The sequence below is a fragment of the Filicampus tigris genome, chromosome 12 (assembly GCF_054856515.1).
Source record: "Filicampus tigris isolate MCC_2025a chromosome 12, RoL_Ftig_1.0, whole genome shotgun sequence".
NCBI lineage: Eukaryota > Metazoa > Chordata > Actinopteri > Syngnathiformes > Syngnathidae > Filicampus > Filicampus tigris.
In genome coordinates this window covers 3446048-3473169 of record NC_141228.1, presented here as the reverse complement: position 1 = coordinate 3473169, position 27122 = coordinate 3446048, and the positions used below count along the sequence as shown (strand labels likewise).

General features: G+C 39.9%; 2 protein-coding genes across 5 annotated transcripts in view; both read right to left on the bottom strand.

Annotated features, from left to right (window-relative positions):
• tprb (translocated promoter region b, nuclear basket protein) overlaps positions 1-13577 on the bottom strand; it is a 30154-nt gene extending 16577 nt beyond the window's left edge. For all 4 annotated transcript variants that reach the window (XM_086048207.1, XM_086048208.1, XM_086048209.1 and 1 more), the window contains exons 1-26: positions 13396-13577; positions 12999-13103; positions 12840-12913; positions 12604-12700; positions 12376-12479; positions 11707-11871; positions 11532-11624; positions 9713-9793; positions 9521-9608; positions 9248-9388; positions 8958-9061; positions 8504-8701; positions 6231-6338; positions 5898-6124; positions 4984-5147; positions 4306-4448; positions 3184-3332; positions 2447-2609; positions 2240-2374; positions 2026-2166; positions 1641-1809; positions 1220-1377; positions 891-1043; positions 680-796; positions 366-569; positions 89-279 (exon numbers count right to left, since the gene is read on the bottom strand). In XM_086048207.1, the coding sequence (XP_085904333.1) occupies positions 89-279; positions 366-569; positions 680-796; positions 891-1043; positions 1220-1377; positions 1641-1809; positions 2026-2166; positions 2240-2374; positions 2447-2609; positions 3184-3332; positions 4306-4448; positions 4984-5147; positions 5898-6124; positions 6231-6338; positions 8504-8701; positions 8958-9061; positions 9248-9388; positions 9521-9608; positions 9713-9793; positions 11532-11624; positions 11707-11871; positions 12376-12479; positions 12604-12700; positions 12840-12913; positions 12999-13103; positions 13396-13546 (3623 nt within the window). In that variant the 5' untranslated portion in view covers positions 13547-13577. The remainder of the gene's footprint in view (positions 1-88; positions 280-365; positions 570-679; positions 797-890; positions 1044-1219; positions 1378-1640; positions 1810-2025; positions 2167-2239; positions 2375-2446; positions 2610-3183; positions 3333-4305; positions 4449-4983; positions 5148-5897; positions 6125-6230; positions 6339-8503; positions 8702-8957; positions 9062-9247; positions 9389-9520; positions 9609-9712; positions 9794-11531; positions 11625-11706; positions 11872-12375; positions 12480-12603; positions 12701-12839; positions 12914-12998; positions 13104-13395) is intronic.
• A 6913-nt stretch (positions 13578-20490) lies between these two features.
• pdcb (phosducin b) lies at positions 20491-25215 on the bottom strand. Its single transcript, XM_086046358.1, has 4 exons — positions 25052-25215; positions 23959-24005; positions 23431-23579; positions 20491-21650 (listed from the first exon to the last, which is right to left on the bottom strand). Exons 2-4 carry the CDS (start codon positions 23999-24001, stop codon positions 21135-21137), a joined length of 708 nt encoding a protein of 235 aa, XP_085902484.1. The 5' UTR covers positions 24002-24005; positions 25052-25215; the 3' UTR covers positions 20491-21134.
• Between the last annotated feature and the right edge of the window lie 1907 nt (positions 25216-27122).

Below are 27122 nucleotides of genomic sequence, written 5' to 3'. Positions count from 1 at the left end.
TCAGAAGGTAAGTCCATCAGGTTAGCGATGCATATCAACTGTTATTTTATAGCGAAAACCATTTTTTTTCCCTGTGTAAACGTCCTACCTTAGAATCTCCAGGACCTGTTCTTGAGATTTGCCTTCTTCAGTCAGGGAGATGTTAAGTGGACTCTCACTTGCAGCAGCACGCTGCAAATTCTCAGCCATCTTGCTACTCATTGCCTGAATCTGTTCATGCAAGAGACTATTCTGCCTCTGCAGCTCTTCAAAGCTGCTTTCTATCTTGGACATTTGCTCCTGTGAGATTACAGAATTGAATGAAAGGAGACGCACATAATCCAGTGTGGTCTTCTATGAAATTGTCGAAAAATCTAAAAACTAACCTTGAGGATCTTTTCCTGCTCCCCCCAGGAGATCCTGGCCTCCATTAGCTCAGCACTGGCTCTTTGGGCTCTCTCCTCTAGCTGATGTCTGAGCTCAACTGCTTGCACGGCCTGAGCCTTAGCATCCTGCATCGCCTTCACATCTGCAGCATGCAGCATCATCTCCTGCTCATACTTGTCTTGTGCTTCAGCTGCCAGTTTAGCCTTAAAAAATTGATAGAAAGTTAACCTGGGCTATGATATGTTGAGGGCAGTATAAAATGGAGGAAAAAAAACATCTGTAGGTAAATGGCTATCATTGACAGACTGTTTACCTGCTCTCGGCTGTCTTGTAAAGCCTGCAGCTGCTGGGATTCAGCTGTTGACATACGCTGTAGTGCCATTTGGTGTTCTGCCTGGGAGCTGCTCAGATTCCTTTTGAGTCCATCTATCTGATAAGGTCCGGATGAAGAGATTCAGATTATTCTTTTAAACCTATTTCAGGGTGGATGCATTAAAAAACGTTTAAAAAGAAAATGCAACTACCTGCTCATTCAGGGAGACAATAGCCTTCTTATTTTGTTCTTCCATATTCCGTTTCTCTTTCTCTGCATCCAGAAGCTTCTCTTCAAGCCTGCGGTGCTGCTCCTCAGCCTCCTTCACACGAGTTTCAATGGAGGCACGGGCTTGCTCCGTTACCTGTACATTAGAAATATGATCCAAAAAGAAAATCTCAATGTTTTCAAAAGAAACATAGCACAACAATAGAAAAGCTGGGATTACTGTATTTAAATGAGCCAAAAATCTGTCCTTATATATAAAGTTAACATGATACAGTATGTGCATGGTTTTATTTCCTTAGAAGTGGACTCCACCTGCTTCTCTTTGTCCAGGGATTCCTCCAGACTCTGAGCCATGGCTCGGTACTGTTCCATGCTGGAAGTGGCTGCTTTAAGGCTCTCTGCCAGCTGCTCTGCCCGTGTTTCAGCCTGTTGCAAGCGACCTTGAAGATCCTCCCGCTCTTGATTTGAAACTTCCAAGCCGGAGAGAAGGAACAATTTAATGACATGGTTTAAACAGTACTCTTAAGTGGGTCTTGTATCACATGGATGACTAGAACTAACGACTAGATGCAGTTAAAGCTCGTCAAGTGAATATTTGGTTCAGAAATGGGACAATCAACTACCTGCAATCAACTAGACTGGTAGTAGTCACTTCAGTAAACAATAAACAGTCCTTAGTGCAACTAATTCAATGTAAATCAGTATGTATGTGCGCATGTTTCTTTGATCCAACCTCTAGTTTTAGGCGTCGAGGGGGAGCCCAGGATGTGACGTTGTTCGCTGCTACCTTGCTGCACCCTGAGGGAGTCGAGTTCCACCTCGGCAGCATTCAGCAGCTCTTTAGTCTTCTGGTGTAAAGCCACTTGCGTCTCCAGTTGCCGCTTTGCTTCCATTACTTGTATCTTCGCAGAGGAAGGACAATTATTATATGGTTATTATTTTTCTGCTTCCAGTGGTTCACTGTTTTTACAATTGTGCAGTCTTTGTAGGGGCGAAACGCCTCAATGAGCTATCTCTTGTTTTAAATTGACAGTTGACATGCTAGGTCCCATTGCCTTGATGTAAACAAAAATGTGTGGTGGCCAAGAACAGACAAAGAGCTCAAATTGAGTTCCTACTTCTTGGTTTCTGCTCAGCAAATACCGCTGTTCCACTTCTTGCTCCAACCTCTTCTGCAGGTGAGAGATCTCTCGCTCTTGCTTCTCGATCTGGCTGTTAAGATGCTGACGTGTGCCAGCATCTGAACGCTCGAGTGTAGCCTATAAAACACAATACCTCATGTTGAGAATGGGAACCAATAGTGAGGCAGAGACTCCAGATAATCAAATTCACCTGAATAGCCTGAAGGTTGGTCATCAAAAGGTTCTGACTCTGTTGTTGGCTCAGGACCATATCCTTCTCTTGATTCAACCTAGACTCAACCAGTTTCAACATGTCTCTCTCTTTACGCAGACCCTCAGAAAGACCCTGAAAACAAAGATGACTCTACTCAAATATTTTTTTTTACAAATAGCAGCAAATTATCGTATTGCAAAATACCTCTGCCAGTGAAAGTTTTTCCTGTGCAGCTCGTAGATCCTCATTTAATGTGTTGATTGTCTGCTCATGCTTCTGTGTGGCAGAGGCCATTTTCTGCTCTCTCTCTCTGAGGGAAGCAATCTCTTTCCTGTAGCCCTCAACATTGTCCTGCAACATCTCATACCTGCCATTGTTGAAAGAAAGCTTTTTACTCCTAATGAGTCAAAAATGCAAAAAACACAACTTCAACACAACAATCTTCGGAAAAACATGTTACAATCTGGTTCATGCCAAAAATTCACAAGGTCATTCAGTTTTGTTCACTTTGGATTCTTTTGGATTAAGTTACCAGTAAAGCAGTAGTAGAGAAGTAGTGATTGTTAAATTGTGTATGTCAAATTCTAATTTCAAAACCACTAAGATGGTAGAATTAGCAGTTTGACCCACATGTTTGTCATAATAGAGAGCCTATCATTGTTTTGCTGGCTATATGTGATGACGTTAAGCCAGGAGGCTGAATGAGCTGTGTGAACATAGTAAACTAGAGCTGTAGAGACTGTAGCAACAATTTGACTCTAGATAGACAGATACAAAATAAATGATCAATGATTGAAATGATTTCTTAAGACATTTTTATATATTAGAAGGAACAAGAGGGTGACCAGAATCACAGAATGGTTTGGTTCTCCCTTAGAGGCTCCACAGAAATTCAGAGATACAGTACAGCAAATGGTCCTGGTTTTGAAGACGGAACAGACCTCTTGGAGGCAAACTCCAACTGTGTTGCCGTCTTGGCATTCTGGGAGCGAAGATCGGAAAGCTGCTCCAGGAGTTTGTCATTCTGCTCAGTCAGTGCCTTGTCACTCTCCAATCGTTCCTTCTTATAGGAGGAAAACACCTCCTGCAACTGCATATGTAAGAATACACGTCTTACTTCAACATGTATAAAAAGCTTCAGTTCAACATACATCTTAGGAGTATGTTAGGAGGAGAAATTGAGGAGAAATTGAGACCAATTTCACTCATTCCAATAACTTTGTAAACATTTACAAATTACAATGCAGTAGTAGTAGTATATCTAGTATATAGTAGTACAGTATATAAGAACCTGACAAATCACAACAACTGCATCATGATTTTGGTAGCGTGCTTTTATACAGTAGTTTTAGCATTATTTTTCCACCTACTACTTAGAAATCTGGGAAATTAGTTATACAGATCTATTTTTCATATCAACATTTTATGAGTCTGGGGCACATTTGTCTATTTGGTATGACAGACAACAGTCGACCAAACAACAACAATAGCAACAACAACAACAAGATGGTGACAAAAGCAAGGAGCAGCAGCAGCCTGAAGTGAGTGCACTTTCTATTTTTAAACTTGAAGTTTAGGGTCATTTTGGATTTCGCTGTAAATTTGCAAATCAACTGCCACCAAGCTCTGTTGGTGCACAGAAGATAATAGAGTCTCTGGCTGCATTCATATGAAAGAACCTTTGACCTTAGAGTGTTATGGAATACCTGCGGTTTAAAAGGTTTATAGTCCAGAAAATACGGTATTCATCGTTATACACAACTTTCAGAATTTTTACTTTACTGTACGCCATTTGCTAAAGTTGCGTGCAAATTTTTATTTTATTTATTGCTAAAAAATGTTATGTGACATGCCACATGTTTACATGGCATGGTAAATACAATTAAAATGGTAAAAATGTACTCCTATTTGTCTATTTTTACTTCTTAATATTGCAGTATTTTAATTGATATCAAATCATATTGAATCACAACCTACAGGATTAAACCCAAATCAAATTGTGAGGTTCTTAATGGCCACCTCTATCTCTGTGCATCAACAATGCAATTGCGATGTTGACATACCTGTCTCAAGGCTGCCTTGGCCTCCAATGCTTCAGCAGTGTCAGTTGCCATGGAGACGAGTGCACTGGGTGTCCCAGTGGTGGGAGTGGCTGCAGGTGAACGGCGGGGGGTGGACGTGAGGGTAAGCTCCTCAGGTGATGTACCTTAAACAGAAAAATGAGCTATATAGGAACCCTAACATTGCAGCTTTGCCTACATGTAGCCGGGGTTTTTAAACAACCCAATATTCCGCCTCGCCTGTGTAGGACTACACATCCAAAAAAAAACATCTACATCAAAGCGCCGAAGTGTGGTTTCAAACACATTTACCATTTACAAGCATGCCAAGCCTCTAGGTGGCAGCAGTTAGCTCCGTGGAATATAGTGTTAGGCTCGCATAGTAACTACGTAAATCTCCGGTTCCGACTGTCCACAGCCAAACGTGGGTCTGGAAGGTATACGCAAACCTCCACTGTGGCCAGAGTTTTCGCTTTTCAATGAAAAAACCTCCAGGGACGTGTGGATGACAGGGCAAACCGCAGGCTAATATCCGCGATTTGCAACCCCCCCCGGCTAAGTGTAGACAAGGCCTGCATTTGATTCGACAGTATTTTTTTGCGTGGAAGATTATATTCAATGTTTAACATTTTTTTCATGCACAATGAACAGATTCTTCATGATTTGCATTGTAAGTGGTACCTTGATGAGGGAAGCTGACTCCTGTTGCCTGAGCTAACAGCACACGGTACATGTCTCTTTGCCTCATGATGGACTCTGTCATCTTTACGTGCTGGCTGCGTTGCTCCCTTAGAGACTCCACCTCAGCCAGAGTGGTCTCCAAACTGTGCTCCATTTCACCCCTCCTGTGAAAGATCATCCTGATTAGCCCAATTCTTCATATCATATAGGCTGGATTTACATTACACTGTTAAAGTGAAAAGATTCCATTTTGGTTCGCTCCCAAATGGTAATGGGGTGGTCGAGAATGCATGAAATCACATATCCTCAGGTCTGAAAGTATTGCCCATTAAAAATGCTGTAAATATAATACAATGATGTGCATAGCCCATTGATTAAGGATAGTGTAATTGCCAACAAAGACCAGTAGAGTAATGCAGAGGTTACTCGAGCTTAAACCAATGGCAGAAAGTGCAGCCCAACTAAACGTACCAACTAATGCAACGTTAACATGTTTACTATTATTTATATTTATTTATCCGTGTTGTTGATGCTTGTTCTATTGTAAGAAGTTGTTTGCATTATGAACAACTGCAAGTGGCTTGTTTTAGGTATTCGGTAAATGTAAATAATGGGTCGTGAATGTTGGATATCTGTCACTTGAAAAATAAATTTAAATAAATTGCATAGAAGAACCAAGTTGAAATTGGAGCGGTATCCAATCGGCCATGTAAGAATAAAAGAGGAAACGAACATCTGGTGACACCGGAACTCATACACGTCCAGTGTCATCCAGGTGTCACAGGTGACTAATTTGGTATGCATACTCGAACTGCGCATGAGCAAAGGGAACATTCAGTGCTTTAAAGCACCGCCCCCTAGTGGTCAGAAGGGATGAAATAGAACGCGTCTTAAAATAAATGACATTAACATACTTGAAGCCAGAGGCTTCCAACTCTTCTTTCTCTTGGGCATCACTGAGATCCCTGAGGGCCACCAGAAGACGCTGATTCTGCTTTTGCAGCTCTTCCACACTTCGGAAGGTCACCAGGTGTTGACTAATTACTTCTGAGGTACTGCTGACATCCGCAGAGCTCAACTCTTCCTCAATAAACACGTGATTTCCTCTGGCTTCCTCGAGCTCAATAAGGAGCACGCGCACCTAAAAAAAAAAAAAAAAAAAAAAAAAAAAAAGAATCTTCGCTTATATTCTCCTGTTTTTAAAATACAGCTACAACAACTTTTCACATCTAATCAGAAGAACCTACCTGCTGAGCCATGTCTGCAAGCTGCAATTCAAGCCTTTTATTTTCCCTTTCGACAACAGAAGAACGCTTGTTGGCTTCATCAGCCTCATTTTGCAGGCAGTGCACCTCCTGAAACACACACATATGAGCAAACACTGAAATCTGCTAACATTAAATGACAAGGGTAAAATGCTGTCAACCATAGAAGAAATAGGATGTATTGTACAACCTGCCAGACACAAATAAAGGGGCAAACCAAAAATCCAATGATTGAAGGTAATTAATGACAATTAGGACTCATGCCCCTCATCCAAGGTCAAATGAAGCACCACTCAATACAACTTGAGTTTACACATTACAGCTATGACATTTTACATAGTTTACCTACATTTAATTTTAAACAAGTGAGAAAGAGATGTCGCATTGCAGAAGAGAAAGACAAGGAAAATATGCTATTTCTCATAAGTAGACCTTGCTTGCTTAGCAGTGTTGATATAAAACAGTGCAGTCTAGACACGACTAACTTTTGAATGAAGTTTTATGATTTTTTGAGTGTAAAAAAAATAATGTTGATATTTAAAGCAAGTATGTTTTTGACCTTAATAAAATATTTTCATAACTCTTCTAATGAAACAACTTAAAACTGGTTGAATGGTACCTTTGTCATGGCCTGATGGGGTCTGTTTAGCTTTTACTGCCACTAAGCAACTTTAAGGAGGGTGGCACCAACCTTGCCACACAAAAAACTACAAATGCTGACTGATTTACGGCATACGTCACTTCCCCCTCTTTCCCCATTCATTACAAAGACCGTAGTCCATTCTCACATCCACGCGCAATTGCTGATGTCAAGGCAGAATCTGAAAAAACACCAAAGAAACAAAAAGTTTTGTCTGAAGAGACAAAAAAGAAGAAAAAAAAAAAAAAAAAAAAAAAAAGGGAGTCTATCCGGATAAAAGAACGTTCAAGGATCACTTTTGGCACGGCTTTCACTTGCTGGCGTGAGCTCAAAGATGAGGAGCACTGCACTTCAACGAACTGTAGCCGTTTGTATTCCATCAAGTATTACTTATAACAGTAAAGACAGTGCAGTGTTATAGCGTTTGCTATCCACTAGGGGTGGGAACAATAATCGTTTTATTTGATGCATCGTTCGGCGTATTAAAAATATTCTGAATCGATTCATAGGTATTATAATAGTTGAGTGCAGTGAAAAGTGGACCGTCTGAGAAACAATGACTCTGCCAAGTGCTCTCGCAAAACTTCCCCCAAACTCTGAAAGAGAAAGAAAAATTACCAAATTCATTACAGAGTATATTACATCAGATCTGCACCCTTAATTGGTTGTGGAAGGAATGGGGTTTTGCGGCATGCTACAGACACTGGATCTACGGTATAACATTCCTGTCGCGTAGTAAAACACAATACAACTTTATATAGCGCATTTCATAACAGCTACAGCGGTAACAAAGCACTTTACATTACAATAACAAAGACCTAGAATATGCACACCTTCTGCAAGCTTAGCAGTTGAATGTCTGTTATTTATTACAAAGTATGCTGTTGGTTTATATTTTGAATAATAAAGCTGTTTTGCTTGATGGCAATTTCTCAGGGCTTAATTGTCAGGTTAAATAAACGCAGCGTTCATTGCTAAGTTACACAGTAATGTCAATCCGATGCTGCATATTGTACTTTCAAGTACAGTATTAAAATACAGGTTACGCTAAATCAGATTGTTTAAATGTTTTTATAAATGTTTTGTTATAGGAGAAGTTACAGACAAAATGGTGCCAATGGCACTATTTGAAATTTGTGTTGACTTGTAAACGATGTTGCCATGCCACTTTAATAAAAGTCAAAGTGTGAAATATAAAGCCTTGCTCTTCCTTGAGTTCTGCAATTGTTTTAAAAAAGGTACGAGTGTTTTAGATGAACTATAAAATATAAGCCTTTTTAGTGATACATCGGAAATCAATCAAACTGTGGGGGGAGCAGTTAGCGATGGGGGGAGGTGAGGGAGGAAGAAAGAAGAGAGAGAGCAATTGACTTTTGCTTTCGATTAATGTGAAGTGTTCTTAAAAATTAAAAAAAAAAAAAAAAAAAAAAAAAAAAAACACTGATACCGCAAAAGGTTTTGCTCACATTGTCATATCATCCGAATGTAAAATCGGCCCATGCCTCAATGCACTTACTGTATATTAAATACAAACTAGTACCTGTCAATCACATTAAGCATCTGTAACTATTTCAAGCACTTTGGGGAGCACTGGAACATGCATATGACTGCATACCTTTACAGCCTGCTCCAGTTTGGCTGAAAGACTGGCTACAGATTTCTGCATGCGCTCGTGCTCATCCCTCTGCCGTTTCAGAATGGGAGCCTTTGCCTCCACTTCTTGCACTATGTCATCGAGATACTTGTTGATGCGCTTGTTCTCCAGGCGCTCCAACTGCAGCTGCTCCTGGCTTTCTACATAGGCTGTATACAACTGCAAAAAACAACCGGAACAAATCACAAAACACAGAGAGGAGACAAATTAAAATAACACAGTGAGAACAAAAACATTTTTAAAATTCTGAAATACTAAATTAACTTGGGCGATGGTGGTGTCAGCAAGGAATAAACATGAGCTTTAGCATCGTGGTGTTTGTCAGTGGCCTCAAATTGCGTGCTCCTTCAATTCATCAGAAGTAAAATCATGCAAGCTCCATGAGGGCTAATAATACGAATTTGAGAATTGAGACCTCAGTGAGCTTCATTCCAGGTTTAATCTTTGCCACAGCAGCGGCTGTCGGAGACACAGTTGTCATTTGCACCTCTGTGAGCACAGATGTTGAGCCAACTGGACCTGAACACACAAAATGGGTAAAAAGACATACAATGAATGAATGAGAACAGAAAAGGGAATTTAAGGAAAGGTCTGTTTTTGTTGGGTCGCTAATGGTCAGTAAAATGTAAACTGGTTCACTATCAATAAATAGCAATCATTACACAGTGACACCCTGCAACCAAGGGAACAACATAACCCAATTACCTCTCAGTTTAGAGTTAGAAAGGAGCTCATTGGCATTGTCCAGTTCCTTCTCAAGCACTTGGATCCTCTCCTTTAGCTCTGCAACAGTCTTATCCGAAGCAGCATTGGCCACTTGCGAAGTCTCCTCAAGAGCTTTGTTAGCTGCAGCCAAAGGAGAAAACAGAGCACCAAAACGGAGTGGTAACAGGGCAGTTATAAGGGAATCAAAAAGAGAGTTCCAATAGTCTTCCTTCAGGGACAAATGTGAAATTATTTTTAGTTATAGCCTCATACCTTCCCCTGCCTCTTGCAGCAGTTTATGCAACTCTTCAACAGCTCGGCTCAGCTCTTCACCTTTGGCCTCAGAATCAGCTGCTGCTCCCTGCAATGACAATAACACATTAGCATCTACGAAGCTTCCAATTTGAAGCAATCAAGTACCAAATGTTGATGTGTTGTTGGAATACACCATCTCACACAACATACCTTATATAAGTTGGAGAGCTTAATGTTGGCATTCAGCTCATTTCTGAACTTTTCTTCTATAGTGGTCTGTTGCTCCTTGGCCTTAAATAAACATTGTAAAATTAATCATATGGTATTTTTCTGACTAAGTCACTCTTTTTTCATAGTTTGGCTGGTCCTGCAACTTATACTCAAGTGCGACTTGTATGTCGTCGCTGTCACATGAAAAACACTGATCTCCATTTTTTTCTTTTTTTTAAAAAATTTTTTTAGGCGAATGGTGTTTCCGCGTTACAGACATCGCATTAACGTGCAAATTAAAAATGTTTCCAAAAGTGGACATAAATGTTTTTCACAGGACAGCGACGGTATATTAACCCATTGAGGATGGGAGTGCATAACCGTCTTTCTACCCTTAAAGCCTGGAGAGCATATACGTCATTTTCTTTTTTTTTTTATCCAATTTTTGTTCTTAACCAATGAAATATATCAGAGTATACACGTGATGGTGTCGTGAGCCCGCAGATGATGTTCTGGAATTCTTTCGAGTCATAATGCCGGACGCCAACGATCACGGGGGCTTTGAAATGAGTAATGGCAGTGGTATAGGCGATGCACTTGAGGACTTTGAACCAGTAGAACCAGTCGAAAGTGATATATATCTAAGATATGTTTGTAGACAATGACAATATCGAAAAATAGAGGATGGTAAATGCCAACCGATTTTTAAAATTAAAAATAGTGCTTCTCTTACACTGACACTTTATTTTTACATCTTCGATTGAAACAGTAAGGGCCTGTGTGCAAGCCACATGTCTAAGGTCTCAAAATCTTTTGGAATTATGTTGCTATTATGTCTGCTACATGGGCTAAGATATTCATTATTTTGTAGGTGTTGAATGTCTTGGAAAAGTTCAGGTTTTCAAGGGTAAGTCCAAAGACGAGCGCCGGTTTTGGGGAGCTGTTGAGCCAGGTGCTTTAGGCTTTAATGGGTTAAAATTAGAGCTTGGACTGACACCCAAAATACCCATTCGCGAATCGTGTTGACTGTCTTTTGGCGGATGGCAAATACCTTTGGTGCATTACTACCGTTGGCACCAAAAGTATTCATTCATTAATACAGTATTTGCCAACCGCCAAATGCAAGTAGAAGAAGAAAGGGAAGAAGACCTTGAAGAAGAAGAAAAAGAAATGTTACAAATAGTAGTGCTTTTAGTAGAAGCTTAGCATGCTAAAGAATCCGGCCACCAACGGTAATGCATAGTACTAGAACCACTACTTCTTCCATTACTTTTTCTTCTTCCACTTCTTCTCCTTAAATTTGGCAGTTAGCAATTTGCTTGTTGGCAATTTGCTTTAACTCGTTCGCTGCCATCAACACGGGGTGCGTTCGGAAACACACTCTGATGCCCTGAGTGCGTGTGTTCGGAGAGCATTACCCTCCTATTACTTTCTGAATGCAGCCTACATTATACGGCATTCAGCAGCCTGTGCTTGAACTGTTTCCATCTGTACGGCATAACATATTGGGCTCTGGCACTCTTTTTTTATTTGTATTATTTCTTTTAAAGCACTCTGAAAAAAAAAAACAATGGCACATTTGTACAACGCTTTGAATTGCAGAATGGTTAGAGTAAAGCTGTGCGCACTAGGAGCGCATTTCTGGACGCATCCACAATTAGGGAACGGGGATTTTGTGTGCGAGCCTGAGCTCTCCTGATTTTATAAAATACATTTCCCCCCAAAATGTGACTTATACCCCAGATACTCCCGAAAATACAGTAATTTCCATCTACAACAACAAAAATAAAATGAAAAACATCAAGTGTGTTGCACATACTTCTTTCAGTTTGTGGATTAAGTCCTCATTCTGTTTTTGGTGGCTTTCATTTAATGTTTTCAGACTGGCCACTTCTTCCTGGACTCTGTTAAACTACAAAATTCACAGACAAATTATTAAATTCATATATATAATGCTATCACAGTTAACATATCAATGAAGGAATAAAACATGCCTCGTCTACTTTATTCTCCAGGCTGCATTTCAGTTCCAGGATTTCTTTACCCTTCTGCCGGGACAGGCTCAAAAGTTCGTCACTCTTCGCCTTCAACTCTGCATTCAGCCAAGATGTTTGTCCATGCAGCAACTCTTTTTCTTGTTCCATACGCTTCTCCTTGTACTGGAATGGCGATTCATCACAAGTCATGTTAGTTTACCATTTGCTAGTTGTTAATAATTGCTAATAAACCTAATTATACAATTTTACACTAAATGGGCTGTCACTTATATAGCGCTTTTCTACCTTGGGTACTCAAAGCGCTTTACAAAGTACCTCATCTACCTACTGATGACGCAGCATCAGGAGCAATTGGGGGTTCAGTATCTTGCTCAAGGATACTTCGACATGGCCGGGGATCGAACCCACAACCTACGGGTGGGGAAACGACCACTCTACCACTGAGCATATACATACATATACATACATATATATACACATGTACACGTACATACATATATACACACACATACATACACACACATACATACATACATACATACATACATACATATACACACATACATACATACATATACACAAACACACACACACATATGTATACAAATCTACTTTGTGGGTGAATATTAATCTAATCAATATGAAGCAAATATTCTATTAACTTACTTTGATGTTGACTTCCACTGCTTCAAGTTCATCCAACCTCATCTGCTGAGACATTTTGGAGGCACTGACCTCCACCAACTTATCATTCAGTTGCCTCAAGTCATCTAGTGGGACAATGGACAAAAAAAATAGCTTTTACATTTTTATTTTTGGGGAGAACAAAAATAGACTACAGGGAAAAATTGTAGTTGAAGAGCATTCTGGATGGATTAAGGTACCATACCATACCATTTAAATGTTCAAGTTCCAAGCTTCTCCTCTCAAGTGTGCGCACAAGTTCAAGCTTTTGTGTTTCCAGTTCTTCCTTGGCTTTTGAAAGCATGGTCTAAAATTAAGTGAATAAATATGATTGGTCAAACTGTAGGTGGTGTCAGAGAAGGAACTTTGACAATCTCAATTACTTGGTTATCTTCAGTGAGCAAAGCAACCAACTAACTAACCAACGTAGTGAATGAACAACTTACCTGATCTGAAAATGACTTTTCTTGAGCATGTTCATACTGCTGGTTCTTCTCACGGACACTTTTGAGCTCATCCGCTATATAAAAAGGAAGCATCACATAAAAATTTAGCATAAAGAGTCAAGGGACGTGATAAATTAGGATCTCAAAGTTCACCGTTACCGATTTTCTCCAACTCCTCTTTAAGTTTACTGTGCTCTTGTGTCTCTCTGAGAAAGTCTTCCTGACACTGGGCTAGCTGTTTCACTTTGTCAAAGAAATGTTGCTCTGGAAGAGAAGAGGGAATCGCAAGCACAGTGACAAAGTGTTTACGTTATTGCTAGCTTACGCAATTTAGCTAACTATAGTTTAAAACAACATAGGAAATGGCGACGGTGAATTGATCGCCACAGCAGTTGCGAAATAAAATGCAAAGTAACCAACCGCAAGAGCCAGCTTTAAGTAAAATTAAAGCCGAACTGTCCATTGTAGCAACGAACTGTTTACCAACTGTGTGCATGGTGAGTGAAGCCGAACATTTTAGCACCGCTAGCTATCTAAATAACGGCACATATCTTACCACTGTCAACTCTGAATTGCTCCCGCTGGGCTTTGAGGGTATCAATTTCATGATGCTGATCCGATAAAATCGTTTCGAGTTTGTTAAGCGTCGCTTTTGACAACCTAGACAGCTCAGAGCTATCCAAGTCTTGCAGCAAGAGTGCCGCCATTTTTTTCCCAAGGGCGATATGCGCAGGCGCACAGCTGCGATTTGTGGTTGTCAACGCATGGTGCATTGTGGGAGACGTTTTAATTTAACAACGGGCAAAACAAATAAGTGAACGACAAATTTGTGGACATTCGGAAAAAATTTTCACGATGGTACACTTGGCCCATCAGAATCCCATTTAAATTCACGTTTGGCCCTCTATGTGGTTTGATGTTTTAATTTCGTAGACAGCGATCACCAGCAGGTGGTACTAACAGAAAGTAAAAGGTGAGTTGTACTTCATTCGATGTTGTATGTCCAGCGGTAGTCCATCCATCCATTATCTGTACCGCTTCTCCTCACAAGGGTCGCGGGGCGTGCTGGAGCCTATCCCAGCTGTCTTTGGGCAGTAGGCGGGGGACACCCTGAACTGGTTGCCAGCCAATCGCAGGGCACACAGAGACAAACATCCGCACTCACAATCACACCTAGGGGCAATTTAGAGTATCCAATCAACTTACCATGCATGTTTTTGGACTGTGGGAGGAAACCGGAGTGCCCGGAGAAAACCCACGCAGGCACGGGGAGAACATGCAAACTCCACACAGGGAGGCCGGAGCCGGGATCGAACCCGCGACCTCTGAACTGTGAGGCGGACGTGCTAACCAGTCGACCACCGTGCCGCCCTCCAGCGGTAGTATCTGTTAAAAAAAAAAAACTTCGTGATGGTAATTTGTAAAATTACCCAAACCAAACATATTTGTTAAATGAGGAATTGCAGCTTTTTAACTATTTAATACTTTAAGCAAAGATGAGCACAATCTGTAAATACCTTTATTCAGTAGAAATATATCACACTGATTGTCCCATAGTTCAACCATTAAAGAGGAAGTCTACCCAAACATGTTTTTTCAAGAATATGTTCTTTGCAAACCCACTAGTTGAAACAAGGCATTCTGATAAATATTACGTTTGTAGAATCAGACTTAATCCACCCGTGTTGAAACACGGCATTCTGATTAATATTACTTTTGTGGAATATGAGTTAAGATGCAAAATAGACCCCTTTTTAGCTATCTGTGGGGACGGCCATTTTGTCACTTCTGTCGACTGAAAATGACATCACAAAACATTCAATGAAAGTCAGTTGATCGTTACCTGAGCCCTGAGCAGTCATTTTCAGTCGAACGAAGTGACAAAATGTCCGCCCCCTGAGATGGCTAAAAAGGGGTCTATTTTGCATCTTAACTCATATTCCACAAAAGTAATATTAATCAGAATGCCGTGTTTCAACTAGAGGGCTTGCATAATATGGGAACATATTCTTGAAAAAAATATGTTTGGGTTGATTTCCAATTTCAAGGCCTTGTAAAGTGAAAATAAGAAATTTAACTAAACACATTGAAGTGTTTTGTTAACAACTTGTTTTTAATTTAAACAATAAAAAAATATACCAAATACATAAAATGAGGCTTCAAACTGTAGGGAAAAAAAGCAACCCCTTATCTTCACTCTCAAATGCTGTGGGCATATCTGCCGAATGTGTAAAACCACATCTGTGGAAAAATGGATGCTACATTGTCCAGAAACTTTCTTATCCCTCATTCCTACATGTAGCAATGTGACAAGTGGCCACCATCTTTGTGGAATTTTCTAAAAATCAAAGAGTGTGCAGGTCAAAGGTCTCTAAAATTAACCATAACAAATACATTTGGGAAGAATCAATTGATTATTTAAGTACACCACCGATTCTTCTGCTCACACTACTTTTCTTACGAATAATGTTCGTTTTGCCCTATTCAAGTCATGCTGTTAGAGCAGGTGACGCCATTTGAATTGTCACGGTAATTTCGGCACATCAACTTTGAAAACCCCTCGGAATTTTGGCCCATAACAGCTTATTGGTGGATATTTTAACGGAAACCTGTTAGCCAATCATAGAAGGCGTTCCCCGAGTAGTGAATGAAATGGAAGGGTTGAGAAGATACAAGCTGTGTCTAAGTTCATAGGCTGCGTCCTTCGAAGGCTCTTCCTCATGTAGCCTCCGTGGACTGCATAAACTTTGGTGAATTTGGACAGGCCTAGCGACTCTCACTTGACTGTCTTCTGTGCTGCCGCAAGATGGCGGCACTATACTCTGTTGGTATGAGAGACGTTGTGGTGTAGAAGAGCGGAGCAATGTAGGCTACGAAAGTGTGCTCAGAGATGTCTTTGCTTAAGGCCTGTCTCCATGGAAAAAAAGGCCAGATTTGAAGGCTACGTGAATTTTGACACTGGCGTGCGGTTGAGTCGCGTGGGAAGTTACGTCAGCCTTTACAGGACGCACCCTATGAATTTGGACACAGCCACAATATGTTGAGAAACACTGAGTCATACTGTTTTACATTAATTTGAAGACATTTTTGACTAGCGTTTCTATAGGTGTTTTTATGACTACATTCAGCGCATCTTAATGACGCCCATTAATTGTAGGCACGGACAGCTTTTGTTCACATATCAGCCTGACTACGGGCTTGTTCCAAAATTCATCCTGATGCCCGTGCACTAATCTGATTGCGTGTGTGTTCGGAGAGGCAGAGTGCGCTCCACTCCCAGTAATTTCCGAACGCACCGTTTGTTCTTAACCAATCAGCAGCTCGTGCTTGAAATGGTTCCATTTGTGATACTTGATGCATTGGCACACCGTGTCCGAGTCGGAGCGCCTAGTGCGCGCACTGGCACTCCATTTTTGGTGCACTCTGAATTTCCGAACGGCAAATTTGAGTAACTTAAGACTGGCTCACACGGCAGGTTAATCGGCCCGATTTTAGCCCCAAATCTCCCCTCCCGATAATCGAAGGCCAGGGCCGACTCTCGTAATGGCTCCAAACATAATCTTATCAGATAATCCTGCCGTGTGTGGTGTGCTCAGACTGATCTCGCCCGCCCAGAAGGACGTCCGACCTCAAACATTCAACTTGTTTTTTTTTTGGGCCGACTTCATTCACACCATGTATGTTGTGCCCCGAGGACAAAACAGCACGCAGCCGGTTGCCAGTGACGTCGTATAGCCAATCAGAAAGCGAGGTGAAGGGGCGGCGAAGAAGCGCGGTGGGAATCCAAAATGAAAAGAGTCATGGCGCAACAGAACCCAACATCTTTTCATTTTGTGTCACTTTTTTTACACTAAAAATAATTCACAAACTAGCACCGCCATCTAGACACGACCTGAGACCCCTTTTGCCTTTTCATCCGCCATGTTTGTTCACTCCGAAGTCTCGTTTAATCTCGAGGGGTTTTGCGAGATTTTCCGTCTGACGTGCGAATATCTATGAATGAATGTGGTTCGTGTGTGATGTCTTGATCTTGCCGTGTGACTGCACACCACACACGGTGCGTCCAAAACTGCAATATGCATGATTTTTTTCTAGTCCCGTGTGAGGGCCCCTCCAAGTTTGGAAGTTGGCCGACAATTTTAAAATTGTGCCATGTGAACCAGACTGAATTTCCGAACGTTCGGAATGAACCAGTGCGCACTGTGAGCGTATTTCCAAACTGGCCCAACGCCATTGAACGAAGGAGGCAGTTATTGTAATATTGTTCCTTGGCTTGCTTTTTCAGGTTCTGTTGTCACCTAGTGTCTGAAAACGGTAAGCAATCGTCACCAAAATTCATGTGCACAGCTCTACTCATGTCCACTTTAACCTGTTAAATTATCAACGTGAGCGACACAATGTTTTGGATAATATTGACATTAAATGTGAGCTCCTATGAGGAAAATCCATTATCACCCCCACACAATCAGAAAAATTGCGCTGATCATTCTTATATTTTTACAGGTTGAATTGGACAATAGTAGTATTGTGCATATGATTTTTGACGGCGATTGGTCGTAGTTTTCAGACATTTAGCTACACTCAAGTTTTTTTGACTCCATAGGCATCCAGCCAGCCCTGGCAGCTAGCTCCTGCAGCTAACTAACTAACACCACTGCAGTTAGCGTTCGGCCGCCAATGTTAGCGGGACAAAATTGGCGCCTTACCACAGTCAGCTGAACACCACTTGTGCAGCCAAAGTTAGCAGTGCGAACGCTGGATTCTATCCATCCAGAAATGGAGCTCCACTTTGCAATGTGGCAATAGCTTGGTGAAGTGGTTGCTCGATTGCGTCAAGTTTGTGTAGGCAGCTGCGCGGCAACCCCCGAAGGTTGTCTTGGCTGGCTCCTTAAGGTGTATCATTTTCGAATATGCGGTGGGCGGCCGTAGTCCCTTGAGGTGGACTTGGAAAAAAAGTAAGTCAAGCTAACCCTTATAGATTGACATTTAAAATGTAACAACTCACAAACAATTGAGCTAATGAAAAGCCTCTGGAAAGTATTGTGTTTGGTCTTGGGATCATAGCAAAGAAAACCGATCTGCATTTAAGCTTACAAGAGTAAGTGAGCCATGGAGTAGCTAATCCTTGTGATATTTTCAGAGGTTGAAGTGGGTATAAAGAGGGAGCTCTACATACATTTTGGTGTCGATTAATTGTGTTTTTTTGACATTAGTTGTGTATATACAATCATTTTGAGTGGGCAAATTGTGTCAGGTTCCTCCGCTGACTCCCGCCAAGACGTGGGACAACGAAGGGGGGCGTGGCTATATTGCTGACCAGAAAGGGGCGTTTTGAGAGTAGTTATTTACTGGTTTCTCCTACACAAATTGATAAAATTAAAAATGCAAGCTAATATCATTTTCAAGATAAAAAAAAAAAAATACAAAGAGTTATTGAGTGAGAATTCCTCGGTGGACAGTTCTTTTAAATACGCTGCTGGAAATTCACGGGATTCATGTAGTGAATGTTAATCTCAATGAATAGCTTTTTTTAATCATTTAATGTAAGATAAATTGCTTGCCTTCTCAGTGAAATACATCTAGTGGTACAGAAAATATTCATTTGTTTCATCATCAGCTCAACTAAAAATGTGAACTTGAGAGGAATGAAGGGAGAGGTTTGCCTCCAGGCAGCGGAACTATTTTAAACCCAACTGTTACACCTGGTTACCAACATGTGCGCCAAACATATTTTCAAGAATCTGAGCAGTACAAACTTTATGAAGATACAAATAAGGTGTTGACGGAAGGTTTCAATATTTCACATTTCAGCCACAACAGAAATTTGCACAAACAAGATTAAGGAGTAACATTTGCCTTGCGTGACAAACATTTGAGATTGGCCTAAAGGTGAATGTGGGGCTGTTGCAGCTTGAGCGCTACATGTGTTGTGTTGCAGGGACGTGCAGAGACTCCCCTCCCCTGCATGTGGAGAGGATAAAACAACAACAACAAAATGATCATTATTACATTAATATATTTTCCATTTTAGTTCTCTTGCCTGTCCTTTGCATTGATTTTCTTTTCAATCCAATAATGTCAATGATTTCATCATTAAAATAGCTGAATTTACGTACTGCCTATTCAAATACACGGGCCAGAAGGGAAGAGCGACTGCGAGAGGTATTTTGTGCCCTAAGAGCCTCAGTTATTGAACGTGGCCTCACACAAGATACATTGTTGTTTCTCTTCATATCTGCAATATACATGTTTTATCACACAAGTATGGCGCATGCTGATGTTCAACAGTCTGTACAGTATTTAATGAATGTGTGTGACTTTATTTTTGTCTTTTTGATTGGCCAGCAATGTGAGTGAATGTACCGCATTGCTGAGCTCCTGTTGTGTTGCAATTGTTCTGATGACCATTCTGTACCTCTTTACTCCTCAGTTAGATGTGTAGCAGCTTGAACTGTAACATTCCTTTCCTTGAAAAGCAGTCATTTATTGTATCTTAACAGGGGATAACCACTTTATCACTTCTAAAATGAAGTTCACCTTCGATGTGTTTATATTTTTATTCATGATGTTATGTAATATCCTTGACACCCATTGTCCATATTTGGTGAGAGTGAGTGAACAGCAAGAGTGTGTTGTATAGCACAATCATGACATCATCACGGTGACATTTTTTTATGTGGGTGAACTAGAGCGTGCCAGCTGGACTCTCACAAGTCCAAACAAAAGACGAAAACATCCTTTAATTAGTGAATCTGTATAATCAATTGGAAAAGTATAATAATATTGGATATGGGGGTGGGGTCATGTGACCAATGTAGAGCCAAACATTCATTGTTCATTATAATAATAATCATAATAATCATAATAATAATAAATGTTTTAATATCCATGAATTAAGAGTTAGGTTTTTCTGAAATGTCAGCAATACATTACAATGCGTGGTAAAATCCGTATTGCTCACGCTTTTATTGGTCAAACCAAAAAACAAAAATGTAAATGTCTGAACAACCTGTGGTGCTAGAAAAAGAAGTAAAGATGTTTTTTTTAAATCAGCATCCAAAATACATTTAGGACCACATAAAGCCATCTCTGATTAAGATTTACTGTTGACCAGTGTCAGAAAAAGACAAAACAAATAAAACAGAATATTAGTGACCCTGGAGACAAAATATAACAAAATCTAAAACTTTCCACCATTCTATTTTCTATCCTGCTGTCCCATCTGACTTCAAGCAAGAGGAGGTGTACAATCCTGACTGATCGACAGCTAACAAGTGAAAACAACCATTTTCACAGACGGACAATTTAAAGTCTTCAGTTGACCTAACATGCATGTTTTTGGAATGTGGGAGGTTGCCAGAGAGGTAGAATCCAGAACCTCTCAACAGTGAGGCACAAGTGCTAACCACCGCCCCACCCTGTTGTAGTATTAAAACTTACTGAAAACAAATCCAATAAGCTAAACATTTAAAACTTTAACATGCCTACAGTCAACATGTTTTGTTTACCACGTGCTTCAACATAATGGGTCTCTATCACAACATTTGCAAAACACTACAATGTTATCTTTTCTGCACAGAGTGCCCATGTAGATAATTGTAAAAGATTCACAATTTTAGATGGATGTGATTGGAGTAAATAAACCAAAACAGAAACTTCATGCTGTTTTATTGTTTAGAATTAAGGGCAAATTATAATTATGACCATATATGCTGTACTTGACAAAATGTGATGATTATGCAGATCATTTTGTACTTTTACTAAATATTGTACTGTATACACACAATTGAAAATAGTACTGTATGTTCAAATACATTCATATCTCATTCATCCAAATGTGGTTACAACTGTATCCACATCCACACTTCTTTGGTAAGTTTAACAAGAAACAGCCCTTTGGTCAACTATCGAAACAATTTGAAGGACCTTATAGTATAAATTCAGGATTTATAAATCAATCCAGTCAAGTGCTAAAACACTTAAATATTGCATTATGCACTTCTAACATTGCAAAACAAAATATTACCTTATTGGTTAAAGTTAGATTAACATTAAATGGGTTTGCCTTTTGTTTAAGTGATGGCGCTATTATAATTTAGTATATAAATCCAGTTTAATTAAGCCAAACCAGTTTTGAGTGCAACAACGTCTGAGAAACCTTCGCTAATGGGATCTTAATGAGCCTCTCAGAGAGCTCTTCTCAAACACAAATTTAATCATCCAAATAATGCTCATTAACTCTACATACGACCAGGCGGGCAACATTTTTGTTCCTCAGCAGCCAGAAATGATTATTTACTCCACATCATTTTCCTCTTCATCATCCATCATAGGCATCTCTTTCTCTGGAAGCAAACCATAGCTGTTGAGGAAGGCCTCGACATCTGTAGCAAAGAACTCCTCGTTTAAGTGCTGTGTGCAGGCCAAGAAGTTCCCCAGCAGTTCACCTGCCTTGTAGACCAAAAGCGTAGGCAACACCTCATCTGAGAATCTCTCAGCAGCACCTGAGGAAACGGCGTCAATCCTGCAGAACTTAACAGTGGCATACTCTGCGGCCAGACAATTGAGGCAGTTGTTGAGCTCTTCACAGCCTTTGACTCCACTCTTGTAGATGTGGACTACGACCACTGTGCTGTGATGTTCCTTCTCGATGACTTCAAGGAACGCCTCCCCGCTGTCCAAGTCGTGCACGCCTTCAAACTTCGGCCCAAAGCTAAGCTTGTCATGCATCTCCTGCATGCACCGCTTTCTGTATTTCTTAAGACAGCCCTCATCCTCCTCCTTAAGCAGTTCATACTCTTGTACACTCATCTGAAAATAATTTGAGATGTATTTTTTGATTAGCTCTGAATGTTCAGTGTGATTTTGCATGGAAAAACTACCACAACCAGGAACACTACTATAGAATTTTCAAATGTATATGGCAACGACCCACAGCAATATACTAAACAACAAAAACAAACACACATGATTCATTGTGAAATAGGTGCAGCAATGTACATTAACATAATTTGTGGGGAACATCATTTATGCCCCAATGCACAATTAAGAAATTGATATATGTCGTTATACTGGCATATACTGACACTATTGTTTGTGACTATTTCATTCACTACTGTACTCCGTTTGAAGAGGAAGTCAACCCAAACATTTACCAGAATATGTTCTATGCAGGCCCACTCGTCTAAACACAGCATTAATCTCAAGCATTTGTGGAATATGAGAAATCCACCCGTTTTTAGCTAGCTCAAGGGGCGGCCATCTTGTCACTTCTGTCGACTGGCAGCCATCTTGTCACTTCTGTCGACTGAAGATGTCATTGAAGTTGCCCTGGGCTCAGATGATGACTAATCATGGCTCAACTTCAGAAAACGGGTGAAAACTGCTTAATGTACCGTATTTTCCAGACTATAAACCGGAACCTTTTTCCTAGATTTTGAGCCATGCGGCTTGTAGTCCGGTGCGGCTAGTCTGTGGATTTTTCTTCCACCGCTCGGGGCGCTCTAACCGGAATGACAGCACAATTCAATACATTACATTTCCCATAAACTGGATGTGACTGCAGGTGGAGGAGTTCAACAAGCGGGGGCGCCATAGACTAGGTTATTGCATTAGGTGCTGTAATGCTTTGATTTTATGTTTTCCTAGAGGTGCCTGAAGTGCACATGAATGCGATTGGCTGATGTTACGTCTGTTCTGTTGTTTCGATGTGAAATGCTATTGTTGATTTAGCACGTCAAGTGTTAGATTGGCTGACTTTATTAACATAAAACAAGAAAGGTGCATATGTAGAATGTAGTTGAACAATAGATGGCGGACATTAGCTGACAAACTGGAGCGGCAGTTGGCAGTGAAATGAAGATAAGTACTGTTTATTTTGTCTTGGTTCTCTTCTTTTTTAATCAGCAACGTTGCTGCAGTGTTAAAAGGCACTGTTAGGAAAGAATGTGCTCAGGTACATACAGGTACATTTACAGTTCATAATTGTTCTGTAAATGCAGTAAATATAAAAGTTTTCAACATAGATGGGTGTGGCTTATACAGTATAAAGGTGCGGCTTATTTAAGGTTTTTTCAAAAATGTTCTAAAAATAGAGTGGGTGCGGCTTATATAACGGTGCGGCTTATAGCCTGGAAAATACGGTATATTCCACAAACGCAATATCAATCAGAATGCTGTATTCAACTAGCGGGCCTTCAGAGAACATATTCTTGAAAAAAAATGTTTGGGTTGACTCCCACTTTAAGCTTTTTTTCATCACAGCACAATCTGCTGGAATTGGTGGGGAGTTACCTCATCTACCTTAATGCGTAGCTTAATGGCTGCTTGATATGTTATGACTCACACATTATTTAACCTGCTTATCCTTAATAAATCATGGACTTTTTCATTTTGTTTAACTACAGACTTCCTGTTTATCTATTAATCTGTTGTCCAATAATGAACCAGCATTTATTGTTGAAATTACAAATATGGGCAACAGCCCTCAGGTTGGATTTTTAACATAACGCTTGGTGTTAAAAATGACAATAACCAAAGGGTCATCTTTGGAACTCTTCAAAGTAAATATAAATACAAAGTAAATATATACCTTGCGATTAAGATTTGTTCGCGAATCGTCGTTTTTCCGATGAGGGGATGACATTTGTCTGAGCAGTTCACGTTTTGCAGGTGGCAGGTTTTCCTGCTCCATGCTCTCCAACTTAAACCTCCTCCAGTCATTGATAACACCCTTGGGACCTTTTGAAATATTGACAAATAGTAGTTAGTTGGGTTTGTGCGGCATTCTCAAAATGTACTAACTAATACATTGGTATTCGGGATTATATTGAAATGATGAAGTAGTGTTTCAGATATTAAGGCTTCATGGCAATCTCAAGAAAGCCTACCAATTGTAGTGAAGTGCTAAATGCATAAAATAAAAAAGATTATCGCTCCGCTTGGCTGTTATCTAACATGCCTTGTAAACAATCTATAGTTTACATTAACTAGCCATGGAAAATGTTCAGAGGATTTACACAGTCACATTCAGTTTTAATCATACTTGACACACACCATTTGAGTGAAGCCCACCCCCAATGTTTTAAAATTAAAGTGGTGTCAACATTGATTCACTCACCCGTGTGGGTTGCCGTTTCTTCCAGGTCGATCTGGTCACACATGTTTCTGCGTAAAGCAGAATTGGAATAAATTATGGGGAATTTTGCAAATTATGGGATGGTGGTTGTAACAATAATAGCTACCGATATGTTTCATATGCAAGACCATATTGCATCTACTGTAAAGTTTTATAACTCCAGATCTGTTTACAAAGTGATTCCGCTGGTATTCAATTAAATTAATGCTGTCTAAGAGGATTAGTTGACTGTAGCGGGTCTCTCGTGGCTTTGTCAGTCCTTATAGATACTGTTTTTAAAAAGAACATTCTGTGTGTCCAATAGCTTTTTCAAATGAATAAAAACAATATATGCATACATTTTGCATGAATATTACCTTGAATGACATTGAATTCAAGTCATCCCGTTGTTTCACAGTTTGCTATTATGTGAAATGAAAACGTATGAAACGTAGTTGCAATATAGCCAATGTTGCAAACACGCTTGCATTGTATTGACTTGGTGGATCTTAGATTTTAACATCACAATTTGACCAGTAGATCAGTTTGCACAATTAAAACCTCACTGGATCAAATTGTCAATCGCCAGTGTTTCACTTAGTATCGTCTTCCTTTTTGGGTGCAGCCATAAAGCTGATCTGGGCTGATGGGCTTTGTCGGTGGGGGAGATTTGTCTTCATTAGTTCTAGCTGTAACACGTGCCCAAGTCTTGTATAAATGTTTCATTGTTTAATATCCGGATATGCATGTGTGTTTGAAAGCGAGAGATACACACTGAGTTCTTTGTGGAAAGATGGACCCATGACACAGTAGCAAAATAAATTGCTCTTTGTCATTAGATTTTGTTGAAGACTGTACTTTCAAACTAATCTTACACAATTTATGGGTTATTTAAGTCTCTCTGTTTGATACTCAAGTGAAGTCCACTCTAAATTTGAAATATAAAGTGGTTGAATAATTGAGGGGGAAATCGCATTCATGCTCCCCAGAATAAAAGTAAACATGTTAAATACAAACCATGTACAGTAAAAACATGCATTAACAATCCAAGTTGTACAATAATGCGTGAGTAGAATTCTCAATATTTTTTTCTTACCTTTCACAACGATATCTTGAAGTTGTGTACACTAACTTCACACTGGTCTGCACTCGATTTACTTCGCAGAATTGTCTGTTGCTGTTGCTGCTTGGTGTGTGATTTTGCGTGCATGCGTAGGTTCTATCCAGCCAATGAGCAGGGTCTAATGGAGATTTCAAAAAAGACGCTATGGACCAAACGGAAATAGATCCTAAGAGGATTTCACTTCAGGAATTAGAAGCCTCTACTTGATATAGGCCCAACTTACCCAGCAGAGAGAGAGAGAGAGATTCATTAATATTTTCCTCAATACTGCAGCTGAGTTGGTGTTGCCTTTCAGTCTTCCCCTCTGGTCCTAAAACAGAACAAGTCACAAGGGTTCACTGAAGCAAGAACTACAGTACACAGTATGTCTTCAAGTTTTAAATGAATGTTTTGTTTGTAATTCAATCAAGTGTCTCCCAGGCGTTCCAACATTCAGAGGAAATAAACACGTGTTGGCAATCTTACATAAAGCACCTCTAGCTCAGGATGCTTCATCACATGGCTTATCAACACAGAAATCAAACTGTTGTCCCTGAGCTGTATCGAATGGTTTCGACTCGCAAAATATTAGACAGCTCTCATTACGATGCGTGTAATGTGCTACTCCGATGGACTATTTGCTATGGAAAGATGGACTATTTAACATTTGACCGCACCGGATATGGTTATGTTGTGCAAGATGTCAAAATGATGTGCACTGTGCACAGTGTATATCCCATATCCCTATTTTCACCTCTGACCACACAAATTTACCTAAAAGAGAGAGTTTAGTAAAAGACATTTGCAAAAGAAAAATCTGCAATGTCCCATTTTAGTTGGATTCTCTTCATTTACGCTATTGTAAAATGAGCTTCAGTCAAATGCTGAATCAAATGTTTTCTGACTCAGGTTGTGGAATTGTTTGACTTCTGTGTGTTGTCTTTCTGCCCTTTTGTGTCCTGTATTTATTGGCTTAACGGATTAGCAGACTTTTTAAATTCAAGCACACAGAGTGTGCGCATGCACACAGTGCATGTCAGGTGGGGTTTTCATCATCTCATTCTCTCACTAAGTACTCCATGCTTAAAATGGAATACGGTACAGCAGATTATTTAGCAAGGTATGTTCCAAGCGATGACAGTACTTAATAAGCCTGGCTATTTCTTTCTTTATATCCCTCTCTCAACTCCAATAAAATCTACACTTTACAAGATATTTGGATCAAAAGATTAAAAAAAAATTCTAACTGTAAATCTGACTGTCTCTAATGATCATAGATCAATGGATCACCTCCTCAATGACTGTACGGTATTATTCTGTTTTTTAAATTACACTAGAGGTCAGCATTTTACCTTGTGCGTCAGAGCTCAGGATATCTGTCCTCTTTTTCAAATACATGGAACTATTTCTTGGTGTCAGTGTAAATATACAGTCCAAGAGTTGTTTTTTAATCTGAAAGACTGTCATTCACAATGAGGCGTCACAAGTGTCAATTATAACAAAGGCCAAGCGCCCATGATACAAATTTAGGGCAATGTTTGTTTATCCTCATATCATATGCTAATAATTGTACGTTGGATCTTACTGATGATGCATTGTTATGGCGTCAATCAGCATAGGTGTAAAATGTAAAAGCTAGTATGAGAGCGGTTGAAAATTAGCCCAATTCCAATTTTATTGTTAATTGGTAAAGTTGCCTAAATTTTAATTTAAAGGGGACATAAAATATTGTGGAAATTTTACTATTTCATTGTTTGTATCAAAATGACTTGGGTTCTCGAGTCTTTGTCCACCCATCAAGTGTGAAATAAAATAACCAAGTAAATCTTTTATGTGTGCTGCCTATTTCCCAAAAATGTGTATACTGTATTAAGCAAGCTATTCTGAATTTTGTGTTTGGTAATTTTTGAAAATTCTGTCTCTAATTCACAAATGTAATTTGGCAGCTTGGTGATGAAGCGCTGTCCCCGCGTGTGCTGTCTTTATGAAGGCTCATATGTATGGATACAAGCGTTTGATTTTTGTTGTTGTTTTTTTTTAGATTCAGGGCACAGGAAGTAGCTTG

Excerpts from the sequence above, each read along its gene's own strand:
- pdcb (XM_086046358.1), bottom strand. The coding sequence starts at position 24,001 with ATGTGTGACCAGATCGACCTGGAAGAAACGGCAACCCACACGG. Across the intron at positions 23,580-23,958 it reads AGAAACGGCAACCCACACGG|GTCCCAAGGGTGTTATCAAT; the intron begins GTGAGTGAATCA and ends ATATTTCAAAAG. Across the intron at positions 21,651-23,430 it reads GAACAAATCTTAATCGCAAG|ATGAGTGTACAAGAGTATGA; the intron begins GTATATATTTAC and ends AATTATTTTCAG.